The sequence below is a fragment of the Phalangium opilio genome, unplaced genomic scaffold (genome assembly GCF_054372755.1).
Source record: "Phalangium opilio isolate 3A_F unplaced genomic scaffold, DU_Popi_V2 ptg000537l_1, whole genome shotgun sequence".
In the NCBI taxonomy this organism is placed as follows: Eukaryota; Metazoa; Arthropoda; class Arachnida; order Opiliones; family Phalangiidae; genus Phalangium; species Phalangium opilio.
This window is the reverse complement of record NW_028324243.1, coordinates 2,629,049-2,642,728: the sequence shown is the minus strand read 5'-3', so window position 1 is coordinate 2,642,728 and position 13,680 is coordinate 2,629,049. Positions and strand designations below refer to the sequence as shown.

General features: G+C 37.6%; 1 protein-coding gene across 2 annotated transcripts; it reads left to right on the top strand.

Moving 5' to 3' along the window:
* Positions 1 to 1,451: 1,451 nt before the first annotated feature.
* LOC149588817 (uncharacterized) lies at positions 1,452 to 4,685 on the top strand. Of its 2 annotated transcripts, none has more exons than XM_089862175.1 (2): positions 1,452 to 1,912; positions 2,038 to 4,685. In XM_089862175.1, the coding sequence occupies exons 1-2, from the start codon at positions 1,735 to 1,737 to the stop codon at positions 4,566 to 4,568; spliced, it is 2,709 nt and encodes a 902-aa protein (XP_089718301.1). In that variant the 5' UTR covers positions 1,452 to 1,734; the 3' UTR covers positions 4,569 to 4,685. The 2 variants fall into 2 exon arrangements, with proteins under 2 accessions (XP_089718301.1, XP_089718300.1); XM_089862174.1 differs by having other exon boundaries at positions 1,454 to 1,912; positions 2,035 to 4,685.
* The last annotated feature ends 8,995 nt before the right edge of the window (positions 4,686 to 13,680 follow it).

Sequence of the window (13,680 nt, the reverse complement as noted above, 5' to 3'; positions counted from 1 at the left end):
CTTACGCGAATATTTAAAAGACTTACGCGAATATTTAAAAGACTTACGCGAATATTTAAAAGACTTACGCGAATATTTAAAAGACTTACGCGAATATTTAAAAGACTTACGCGAATATTTAAAAGACTTACGCGAATATTTAAAAGACTTACGCGAATATTTAAAAGACTTACGCGAATATTTAAAAGACTTACGCGAATATTTAAAAGACTTACGCGAATATTTAAAAGACTTACGCGAATATTTAAAAGACTTACGCGAATATTTAAAAGACTTACGCGAATATTTAAAAGACTTACGCGAATATTTAAAAGACTTACGCGAATATTTAAAAGACTTACGCGAATATTTAAAAGACTTACGCGAATATTTAAAAGACTTACGCGAATATTTAAAAGACTTACGCGAATATTTAAAAGACTTTCGCGAATATTTAAAAGACTTACGCGAATATTTAAAAGACTTACGCGAATATTTAAAAGACTTACGCGAGTATTTAAAAGACTTACGCGAATATTTAAAAGACTTACGCGAATATTTAAAAGACTTACGCGAATATTTAAAAGACTTACGCGAATATTTAAAAGACTTACGCGAATATTTAAAAGACTTTCGCGAATATTTAAAAGACTTACGCGAATATTTAAAAGACTTTCGCGAATATTTAAAAGACTTACGCGAATATTTAAAAGACTTACGCGAATATTTAAAAGACTTACGCGAATATTTAAAAGACTTACGCGAATATTTAAAAGACTTACGCGAATATTTAAAAGACTTACGCGAATATTTAAAAGACTTTCGCGAATATTTAAAAGACTTACGCGAATATTTAAAAGACTTTCGCGAATATTTAAAAGACTTTCGCGAATATTTAAAAGACTTATTTACAATTGCCTAATTCATTTGAATTAGCTGATCATAATTGGAAAACATTCTTCTCTTAATTAGTCCGTGCTTTAAAAACCAGCCGTAATAGTGTGGACCCGTGCGATAAAGACTATTTGGGATGGAAACTTACAAGATAATAAAAACCGGCCAAAATAGCCCTGAGCTAGGAAGGTCGCTATTTTGGCTTGATTCGTCCCACGAGGGAAAACCTGACCAAAATAGTCATCGCCGCGCGGCCGAGACTATTTTGGTCGAAACATTTTAGAGGCCGTAAAACTCGGCCTAAATAGTCCTTGAGTAAGGGGCAGCTAATTTCGCCTAAGTTGTAAAAACCGGATGAAATAGTGTGGCCCGCGCGGCAAAGACTATTTTGGCCGGATAATTACCATACAGTAAAAAACCGGCCTAAATAGCCCTGAGCTAGGGGGCCGCTATTTTGGCCGGATTTGTCCCACGCCGGAATAACCGGCCAAAATAGCTCCACTCTACTCGTAGACTATTTTGGCCGGTTATTCCGGCTAAAATAGAGATCGGGGCAATGGCCGCTATTTTAGCCGGAAAAACCGGCCAAAATAGTCTTGGGCTAATTTGGCCGGAAAGACCGGCCAAAATAGACTCGGCCTAAAAAAAAAGAATAAAAATATTGTTTCGTCCATGCAAGAAACGACTCAAAGGAGTGCAAGATTAGCGAGCGACGCACCGGACGCGGCGAGTTTAGACTCGTGTACTCGGGAACGGGAAGCGAGAGTCGTGACTTTCAAGTTTCACCATGCTTCTTTCACTGACTGACCATTTCACCAAGGCTTAGGTTTAAGTTAAAAGAAAAATTGTAAAACTTCAAAAATGGAAAAATCTAATCAAGGATCAAGAAAGAAATACAAACTGTATTTAGAGCCTGGGTGCACTTACAAAACCTGTGAAATTCCAAGCAATACAAAGCGTAGAAGACTTCTACAATCAAAAGAAATTTTAAAGGAACTACCAAGTACCCAAAGCAGGAAAAATAACAAGGAATTGCAAAGTGAGTTAAACACAAGCATATTTTGTTAGTGAGAGATAAATACTGCATATAACTAGGGATGCAGCGGCCTTAGGGTTAAAACTTAATATATACTAACCAATCTTTTAATAACCCCAAACCAGAAGAACCTCACTATGAAATCAATGATCTCGATGAAGATCAATCTGTCGATGGATTCAACGGCAAACCATTTGAAGGACCTGGTCACGATTTAAACGAGGAAGAGTTTAACTCAAAAGATGATAACGACTTTGACTGCAATCTTGAAGAAAACAACGCTGAAAGAGAGGAGTTCCACTTTGATAATGATATGTCAGAACAAAGTGATTCTGATAACTCTGTAGACCACAACTGTGAAGATGACTCAGAAGAAAGTAATCCTGAAACTCCTGACTTCAATTCAGACTTCCAAGATGACTTTGGCGTTGGTTTTAGTAAGAAACTATTGACTGGGGCAAGTCCAAGTAAAAGTGAAGCTATTTTGCTTATTCAAGCGTTTAGCTTACGTCACAATTTAAGCGAACTGGCAATCCACGATCTTTTATGCTTAATTAATACATTATTTGGGTCAGAAGTAGTACCAGTGTCCAAGTATCATTTTAAGAAATGTTTCAGGAAGCCATTTAGCCATAAAAATTACATGTGTGAGGAGTGTAACGAAATTTTAAACTCCAAGTTACAATGTAAGAGTTGTTCTAAATCATATGATGTGGATCATATTCAAAAAGCTTTTTTTACAATACCTTTAAAAACTCAGTTAATTCACCTACTTGAAAACGAAAAAAATTGTCAAAAAATTGGCTATAGATTTTCCAGAGAAAAGAAAAATTTGTCAGGGATAGAGGACATTTATGATGGAGCCATTTACAAGCAGCTTTCACAAGTGGGGGAACCTTTATACAACCCTAGTAATTTATCCATAACTTTTTGCACGGATGGTGCAGCAGTATTTCAAAATAGTAAATACACAATGTGGCCATTGTTTGTTATTATAAATGAACTTCCACCTAAAGAAAGAATGGCAAACATTTTGCTAGTGGGGTTATGGTGTGGAATAGGAGATCCTGTAATGGACATATTTTTGCAACCATTTGTAAAGGAACTCGAAGATTTAAATACTAGTGGTTTCCAATGGAGAAATAGTGCGAATGCCATTGTAAAAAGCAAAGTAATAACAATATGTACCTGCCCTGATTCTGTTGCTAGGCCTCTTCTACAAAACTCAAAACAATATAATGGACGGTTTGGCTGCAGTTGGTGTTTACATCCACTTCATTCGGTTAATACATCTGGTAAATCGAAGCAGAAAACGTGCCTGAGATATACCGAAAATGAAAATGTTTACGATTCTAGAAATGAACATGACACCATACGGGATATGGAACTCGCGTTTAAAACAGGTGAAGCTGTTAATGGAATGAAAGGACCAACTCCTCTGATGAATTTACCTTACTTTAACATAGTGGATGGGTTTGTGCCAGATTATTTGCATATAGTTCTTTTAGGTGTTGTAAAAACAATTACAGAAAAGTGGTTAACACTAAATGGGGAAATATTTTACATAGAATCACCCAAATTATTTGAGAGTATAGACTGTCGTTTAGTTAATATAAAGCCACCCATGGAAATTGTTCGTAGACCAAGATCTCTTAAAGACCGACACATATGGAAAGCGAATGAATGGAGAAATTGGCTCCTTTTTTACGCATTTCCTTGCTTAAGTGGTATATTAGGGAAAAAATATTTGAAACATTTCTTACTATTAGGAGAAGGCATTTTTTTACTGTTGAAATCCTCTATTCTACCGGAAGAGCTCAATAGATCACACCACATGATGTGCAAGTTTGTATACCAGTATGAGATATACTATGGAAAACATTCCATGGTTGCCAATGTACATTTCCTGCTTCACATAACAAACAGTGTCTATAACTTTGGACCTTTATGGGCCCATTCTACATTTGTATTTGAATCAGGCAACGGTAACTTAGTTAACTTTGTAAAAGGTACGCAAGGTATACCTGTTCAAGTTTGCCATAAGTACATTAGCAAACAATGCTTTGATTCTCTCGTAATAAAATGTTATCCACAAATGGAAATGTCAGTTAGAAGTTTAGTTCAAAAACTAACAGGTTATCAGTCATATATGAATAATGAGAACAATAAAGCTTTTACTAGTATACCAATGGGTAAACCTGAGCTAAGGAAGTTAAGTGAATCCGAAATTAATTATCTAAAAAGCTCTAGTGATTTACCAATTGCGTTTGATGAAATGTCCTACCACAAGATTTTTCAAAGGGTAAAATACAACGATATTATTTTGCATAGCACAAAATACACTAGAGCTAAAAAACAAATTAATTATTTTGTTTGTGTGAGTAGTAATTCTATAAATTACTATGGTGAAATACTTAATTTTGTGTATTTAAATTTGGGATGTCAAAATTCTGAACTGCCTATAGTTATTTTAAGGGAGTACAAAGTTGTTAATATTGGTAGTAATGGACACCCATATCTAAGGATAGTGAAAAAGACGCAGAATATTTTGGTCTTTAAATTGTCTTCAATTAAAGAAAAGTGTGTTATGATTACCGTAAATAAGAAGCACTACATATCCCCTTTCCCAAATTTAGTTGAATCTAAGGGAATAATGTAAATTTAAATCCAAAAGTATTAAATAATTACATTTTCACTAAAATTTAAATTTAAAGATTAAGTTGAAGCCTTTTTTAGGTTTCAGTAAAAGTTTTAATAAAGCACCATGTTAATAAAAGTTTCTTAAGAAATAATTATTTTCATATACCTATATCAAAGCACTAATCTTACCGAATTCTTACCAATAAAATCCAAATAGACATGCCAATTGCGAAGCTTTTCTATACGTTTCCTATTGCAATGATTACCAATTAAAGACCAATATACAATGCAATTGGGTAACCTATGGGTTCCCTATTGCAGTCTCTTCCAATTAAATCCCAATAGATATTGCAATAGGGAACCTATGAGTTTCCTATTGGTTTTCTATTGCAGTCTCTTCCAATTAAATCCCAATAGATGTTGCAATAGGAAACCTATTGGTTTTCTATTGCAGTCTCTTCCAATTAAATCCCAATAGATGTTGCAATAGGAAACATATTGGTTTTCTATTGCAGTCTCTTCCAATTAAATCCCAATATATATTGCAATAGGAAACCTATTGGTTTCCTATTGGTTTTCTATTGCAGTCTCTTCCAATTAAATCCCAATATATATTGCAATAGGGAACCTATGAGTTTCCTATTGGTTTTCTATTGCAGTCTCTTCCAATTAAATCCCAATAGATGTTGCAATAGGAAACCTATTGGTTTCCTATTGGTTTTCTATTGCAGTCTCTTCCAATTAAATCCCAATAGATGTTGCAATAGGAAACCTATCGGTTTCTTATAATATCCCTATGAGTACACGCATAAGTGTATTTTTCCTATAAATTCCCGATACGTCCTACATGCTTTCAATTGGTTCCCAATTGGTTTCCAATGAAATTTTCCATAAGGGGAACTACTATAAAGACTGAGCAGGGTGTCTAAAATATTCTTTAGATAAAACTATTCACAATACCAAAGATTATTTGGGAGTAAGGAACGAAGATCTTATCAATCTGGGTAACTTTTGCTTGGACTATTTAAGTCGCCGTGTATATGTTTTTTTACGAGGAGTGTTTTCTGTTCTCGCGGTTACGGCGAGCCCAAGCCGTCGGCGGCTCGGGAATCGGGATACCGCTGTTACCTAGCCAAGGCTTAGTGTAGTTTTCGTCGAGTCTACTATAATTCGCAGAGCTATTTTACTGTTGAAATTAGGGAAATATTGAGTAGAGTGTCTGAAATATTCTTTAGTTAAAACTATTCACAATATGAAAGATTATTTGAGAGTAAGGCACGAAGATCTTATCCATCTGGGTAGCTTTTGCTTGGACTTTTAAGACGCCGTGTGAATCTGTTTTTTACGAGGAATGTTTTCTATTCCCGCGGCTACGGCAAGCTTAGACGCCGGCGGCTCGGGAATCGGGATTCCGCTGATACCTAGCCAAGGCTTAGTGTAGTTTGTAAGCCTACTATTATTCGCAGAGCTATTTTTCTGTTGAAATTAAAAAAAATCTTATAATATTTAGTTGAAGACTTATTAAATGACTCGAAAATTTTCGAAACTTGAGCTTTAAAACTTTGAATATAACATAACGACTAAGGAACGATTACGGTATTTTGCCTTTTGAGCTTTCCGGTTATGTCGACGGCGAGGTCGAGTCGAGGTCCCATGCAAGAAAATAGTAAGAGCCGTCGCCGATTGGTCTGGCATTAAAGCGGTTATCTACGGTTAGGGGCTTATGATTGGTTAAAAGCTTTTTTATTTTCGTCTGCTTAGTTTTTACTTCGGGAATGTCATGAAATCCATGGCCAAAGCTATGGAAAGTGGGACTTACGTACTTTATGTGTGAAGCATAATCCGCTTTTGATATTACCGATTACGCTGATTGCTCCGATGTGAAAATATGGATTTGGTCGTGCCAGGGATAGGGATTTTTTTAAGACGGAATTCCCAACGGTTAATATTTACTTCAGTCCGACTCATAGCCGAGTATATAGCCCCTTCCTTCAACACGTAACCAAAAAATTAAATTTTCTTATTGGCTCACTAAAACTACGTATTGGTGACGTTGCTGACAAGGAGGGCCAAAAATGCGTAATTCCTGTTAAATGGTTTATAAAATATTACTAACCTAACCTAACATAACATAACATAACATAACAGTAATGTTTTGGAAAAGGCATATTATTTGAGAAGTCAATGAAGCTAAACATCAATATTTTGGAAAAGGCGTAGCATTGTTAAATGATTTATAAAATATTACTAACCTAACCTAACCTGTCCTAAATCAACGTCACCCCGTTGCATTCGAATCGATGGGATCTCCTTATCTTACGCAAATCCCAGTGGTTCGAAAACCCGCCGTTCCGCTAGTTTCTTATCTAGTTTGGCGTATTTCGGTTGAATGGGATTTCGGTTCATTGGGAATTCGGTCCATTGGGAGGATACCTCTAAAAGCAAGGGTCCGGAAATTATTCGGGAATTGTTTTTAATAGCAATTAAGAGGTAGGGAATTTATTGCCGGTGTTTTGGATTTGGAGTATATCTGTAAGGGTGAAAAGTGTTCGCTAATTCTTTCTTAAGCCAATCATGTCTACTATCCTCATGATTTTGTAAACGAATTTGATGAAGTTAATCAAGGCTTAGTGAATGGCCAGGAGTTTTGTGAGCTTAGTGTTTGGTTAAAACCTGTTCGTGTTGTAATATCTATGGAGACTTTTAAAGCATCACTACAACTTCATCAAAGAGAAATAAATCGTATTTCAAAATGTGTTTTGGTTTCAAGCCCTATGTCTTGTGTTACTTCCAATTGTAAACAATGTTCTTTCAAAAATTACGATCCGAGCCCAATCCATTCCAACTTGGCAGACGAAGGGGCAGACGACGTTTATTTGGCCCGGATATACATACAACGCCAAAATGAAAATAAGACCCACCTATTCTTTCATACCCCCCCCGTCACGGGTAAGGGGGTCGTGGACTTGGACGCGCACCCGAATAACCCTGTTACCCATTCCGTCTTAAAAAAGTAAATCTATCCCTGGTCGTGCTAACTACTTTTCTTTCGAAAAATTAAAAGTAGATTATGTTTGTATTTTCCAATAAGTCTACCCAAACTGCAAAGTAATCCGTATCCCCCGCTTTCTGTGAACTATCATAGCGGTCCAGAAATGGCGAACACATTTGCCTCAATTTGTAGAGCACGCTCCCCTGTTGTGTAACAACAGAGACACACGGTCGCACCCCGACAGATACGGCCGTAACAGAACTCTACTTGACATACTTAAGTTGGAGAGGTAAAAATCGTTCTCTATCAATGGTAAACTACATTATTTTATTGTGTACATTTTAGCGAAAGAACAGAGTCGGAATTATAATTGGTGACATTTTCATCACGTGACTGAAGTGCGTCATCCCGTCTTCCACGAATAATTTAGCCCCGGTTCTAATTGAATTCCGCTCTGTCTAGCATGCACTCCACGTACCTTCATTATGAAAAGGTCAGTTTTAGTTTCAAAATTCCTAGTTAAAAGTTATTAAAGCTTACTAATTGTTACTTCCTGGAGCATGAAAAATGAAAATCAACTCGTTAAAAACACGTTACAATTCATTTTAGTTAGCTAAGAAAAACATGGGAGTGACTATACATTACGGGATTTAAGTGTAATTATTTCTCTCAGCGCCGTTGGGTAAAACAACGGGGGTTAAAGAGATAGAGGGAGTCTGATTGAGTGTTACGTTAGAACGAAAACCACGTTCGCGTAGGAGACTGAGTTACATGCTTTGCGTTGTTCGACTTCATTTGCCAATAATAGTATTTCTGATTAAAGGTTCGCTCTGAATTCTCTCCATACCCACGAAAAAAGATCCTCAAACTAATAGATTATATTAACATAACTCGAATTTCATCTCAAAGTCACGTGGATGACTCGAAGGCCTATTTTCTGAAATCCTTTAGAAACACAATCTAATTGGCACAATAAAGCTCTAAACAGCGTGTTTCTGATAAGTTTGTCATAAAATAAAGCGGGTGTTCTTTGGGTCAGACTGAGCTTACCTTCTTCTACCTTAAAACGTAAACCTATGCTAAATAAGTTCTCATTAACTTTCTTAGACTGGAGACTATTGATATTGTCTCAACAAGTTGGGCGAGTTGAAATGTCTTTCTCAAAATTTGACAAATTGCCTGGGGCCAATGTCTGGCGGCCCGTACTTTCGAAACTACATGTTTTAGATTACCATGTTTTTTCACACTTTTCACTCACTCTAACCCAAAGAACACACTCTGTAATTTATGACATACTTATTTGTACGTTGGATTTTCGAGAGGTATTTCATGGGTGCCACCATCTGCGAGTCTTTGCTAGTGGCTGGCGTTGTTTATCGGTAGCTTAAGTACTAGTTCCGACTGACTGAACTGGTGAAAAATCACTTATTAACCCTTATACAGTTAAACCTTTATTTATTAATGTGGTCTAAAATTTATATACGGGATGCAAAGGTTTTAGATTTGAATCCGCGGTAAAATTGAATAATAGTGGCTAAGAAAAGTAACGAAAAACGATCGGACAGGATAAGTAACTATGCATCGGAAACGCCTGGAAATACTAATTGTATTATTATAAGGGTCTACGACAAGTAGGTGAAAGACATTTGGGTAACGAAAACTGGATGACCAGCATTTAAAGCGTCACCATTTCGAGGATTAGAAATTGGCTATCCTAAAATTGAGTGGCAATGAATTTGACAGAGCTCTAATTGGGTAAAACTCATAAAAAAAAATACAAATTTATCCTAAAATAATGAACGTTCGGTTAAAGACCAATCCTAATCTCGCCTAACACAAGCCGACCAAACCTCTCCTCGCCTAATAGAACACAAACCTACCCTCTCCAGACTCCTCGCCTAATAGAACACAAACCTAGCCTCTCCAGACTCCTCGCCTGATAGAACACAAACCTACCCTCTCCAGACTCCTCGCCTAATAGAACACAAACCTAGCCTCTCCTCGCCTAATAGAACACAAACCAAGCCTCTCCTCGCCTAATAGAACCAAACCTAGCCTCTCCTCGCCTAATAGAACACAAACCTAGCCCCTCCTCCCCTAATAAAACACAAACCGAGCCTCTCCTCGCCAAAAAGAACAAAAACCTAGCCTCTCCTCGCCAAAGCTCTCCTCGCCAAAACTCTCCTCGCCAAATAGAACACAAGCCAAGTATCTCCTCGCCTAATAGAACACAAACCTAGCCTCTCCTGGCCAAATAGAACAAAAATCTAGCCTCCCCTCGTCTAATAGAACGAAAATCTAGCCTCTCCTTGCCTAATAAAACGAAAACCAAACCTCTCCTCGCCTGATAAAACAAAAAACAAACCTATACTGACCTTCCAGAACCAAGCCTAAACTGACCTTCCAGAATCAAGCCTAAACTGACCTTCCAGGACCAAACCTAAACTGACCTTCCAGAACCAAACCTACACTGACCTTCCAGAACCAAACCTACACTGACCTTCCAGAACCAAACCTAAACTGACCTTCCAGAACCAAACCTAAACTGACCTTCCAGAACCAAACCTAAACTGACCTTCCAGAACCAAACCTAAACTGACCTTCCAGAACCAAACCTACACTGACCTTCCAGAACCAAACCTAAACTGACCTTCAAGAACCAAACCTAAACTGGCCTTCCAGAACCAAGCCTAAACTGACCTACCAGAACCAAACCTAAACTGACCTTCCAGAACCGAACCTAAACTGACCTTCCAGAACCAAACCTAAACTGACCTTCCAGAACCAAACCTAAACTGACCTTCCAGAACCAAACCTAAACTAACCTTCCAGAACCAAACCTAAACTGGCCTTCCAGAACCAAACCTAAACTGACCTTCCAGAACCAAACCTAAACTGACCTTCCAGAACCAAACTTAAACTGACCTTCCAGAACCAAACCTAAACTGACCTTCCAGAACCAAGCCTAAACTGACCTTCCAGAACCAAACCTAAACTGACCTTCCAGAACCGAACCTAAACTGACCTTCCAGAACCAAACCTAAACTGACCTTCCAGAACCAAACCTAAACTGACCTTCCAGAACCAAACCTAAACTAACCTTCCAGAACCAAACCTAAACTGGCCTTCCAGAACCAAACCTAAACTGACCTTCCAGAACCAAACCTAAACTGACCTTCCAGAACCAAACTTAAACTGACCTTCCAGAACCAAACCTAAACTGACCTTCCAGAACCAAGCCTAAACTGACCTTCCAGAACCAAACCTAAACTGACCTTCCAGAACCAAACCTAAACTGACCTTCCAGAATCAAACCTAAACTGACCTTCCAGAACCAAACCTAAACTGACCTTCCAGAACCGAACCTAAACTGACCTTCCAGAACCGAACCTAAACTGACCTTCCAGAACCAAGCCTAAACTGACCTTCCAGAACCAAACCTAAACTGACCTTCCAGAACCAAACGTAAACTGACCTTCCAGAATCAAACCTAAACTGACCTTCCAGAACCAAACCTAAACTGCCCTTCCAGAACCGAACCTACACTGACCTTCCAGAAACAAAACTAAACTGACCTTCCAGAACCGAACCTAAACTGACCTTCCAGAACCAAACCTAAACTGACTTTCCAGAACCGAACCTAAACTGACCTTCCAGAACCAAACATGACCAAATTTAAATTTCTATTCACCCAATTGACGCTCTGACATTTTCTTTTTCACCCAATTGTCGCTCGGCCAATTTTAAACTCTCGATTGTCGCTCTCTCAAATGCCTTTCACCCATTTTCCGTGGTCCCGGGTTGGTATGCCTTAAAGATGTGAAATATTCCAAAAGAGAATTTCTACTTACTGCCTTTTTTGGCAAAGTTGATATTGAGCAAGTTGAAAACAATATAGATAGTTATTGAAATTTTTGCTATTTGTCTTCTTCCCATGATTCTAAATACTTACAAACTATAATGGTTTAAAAACGTTTTAGTCAAGATATTATTGGTACAGTAAAATTCATGTTAGTCGATACTTACTGCCATCCTCTACAGATCGATTTGAAGAAATTAAACAAGTTATGTTGTGTCAGGTGTCACAAATTTTCGGATGAAATAAAAAATTTACTTACGGCCTGAATTTTCGATGTTCGTGAAAGACAAAGCGTATATTAGAGAAATTTTAAACAAAACATGAATGTTCCTCGAGAAGTGTAAAATAATTATTTGGCAAAAGGTACGCGTAGGTCGACGCGGCTTACAGACAGACCCGTTAATTCATATCATTATAGTTGACTGCTGCCTACATGCTTCTTCGGCGCAATGCAGCTAACTGACAACAACATTGGCAATGTGCGTTACGAGGCATAAAGACCAAACCACTATGCCTGTACGCGTCCACGGGCCTACAACAATTGGGTGAACGATAATTGGGAGCACGACAATTTGGACGATTGAATATGCGGATAATTTTCATTTGGTTGAGCGACAATGTTGTGACAGTGAAACTCACAGCGTCAAATAGGCGAATTAAAGTTTGATTTTGTGCAAATACATATTTCTCTTAACCCATCAAAATTGGGTGAACGACAAACACTAAGCTGTCTTATGTGAACAGAACCTAACTGAACTAAACCTAACCTACATGAAGAGAGCCTAACTGACCTAAACCTAAACTATATGAACAGAACCTAACTGAATCGAACCTCACCTAACTGAATCTAACCTAGCCTATATAAACAGAAAACTAACCTGACTGAACAGATCCTAACTGAACTATACCTAACCTGACCAATAAGAACTATACGTAACCTGACCAATAAGAAATATACCTAACCTGACCAATAAGAACCAAACCTAACCTGACTAACCAGAAAAAAACCTCATATAATTTAGAACGGCCAAATTTTGTGGTTTTTCAAGAAAGTTGTATTTTTAACAAGAGATTTTTTTCACCCAGATTTCCATCATCTAAATTGTCGCCCTCACAATTTTCGAACACCCATTTGTCGTCACATAAATGTCTTTCATCCATTTTAGCCACATCGTATGATGTACATCTACCATGAGGCTCTTAGTTTGGCTTGCCCTGTTGTAGTTGGAGTGTCACAGTATTGCCTTTGGCAGTATAAAATTTTTCGTTCGTCATTGAAGAGAAAATGAAAGGGAGAGAATTTTGGTGAAGGTAATATTTTTCGTTCGTCTACTTAAAAGGAAGGGAATTATGATAGTAAGGTTAAGCCAGGAATTAATTTACTATAAGAATGCCTAAGTCACTAGATTTTACGCTTCTACTCTTACGCTGGCGTTAGTGGACAAGTAAGCCCCACCCCTTTCATGTCCGTCATTGCTCTGGGCTTTCCTATTGGATCCCGTGGGGATAAGTCATACAAACGCGATTGACGTATTTCGACTACGATGTGGCTACAAATTGCGTTTCTTAAGATGGTTTTAGTTTGGCCAACGCAAGGTGCTTTATCATCACGGGCAAACCATTTCAGCATTTACTGTCAAATAATTATCTTTAACTTCCGATTTCGTGCAAAATTACTTACAGCCTGATAATTTCAACATAAATAATCATGTAATTGTATTAAATTAATCAACTTGAAATATCTTTGACAATAAATAATGTTAAGTAAGGCCATTTTCAGAACTTACTAGCTAAAAAGGGCATTGCCAAAATTATGAAAAAAAAACATATTTTAATTAACGTTACTTGATATATAGTAACTGCATAAGTTTATCATGCCTCTAAGTACACAAATATGGACTACAACCGGGCATCTTACGCAGGCTACTGTGACGTCAGAACTCGTATAGCGCTAAGATCCGAAGAGGGAAAATTTTGAAATTTCCGTCGCGGTGCAGCCACCAAGCAGTCGAGGCGATTACTAAATGGGTCACATCCCTCTCTCTCTCGTGAGATAGAAACGGTTTCATTCCTGAAACATTCTTAAAGGGATAAAAGAAACGCTAGGCTAGGCAGTACAATTTTGTATTGAAGTTGAGGTGATAAATGATACGGAGAGTATAGAGTTTCATAAAAGGGAGCCAGACAAACACTATTGCCATAGGAGGAGCAGCCATTTCTCTACTTAGAGGCATGATAAACTTATGGTAACTGTAATAGTAGAATTGTAAATTTATTTAT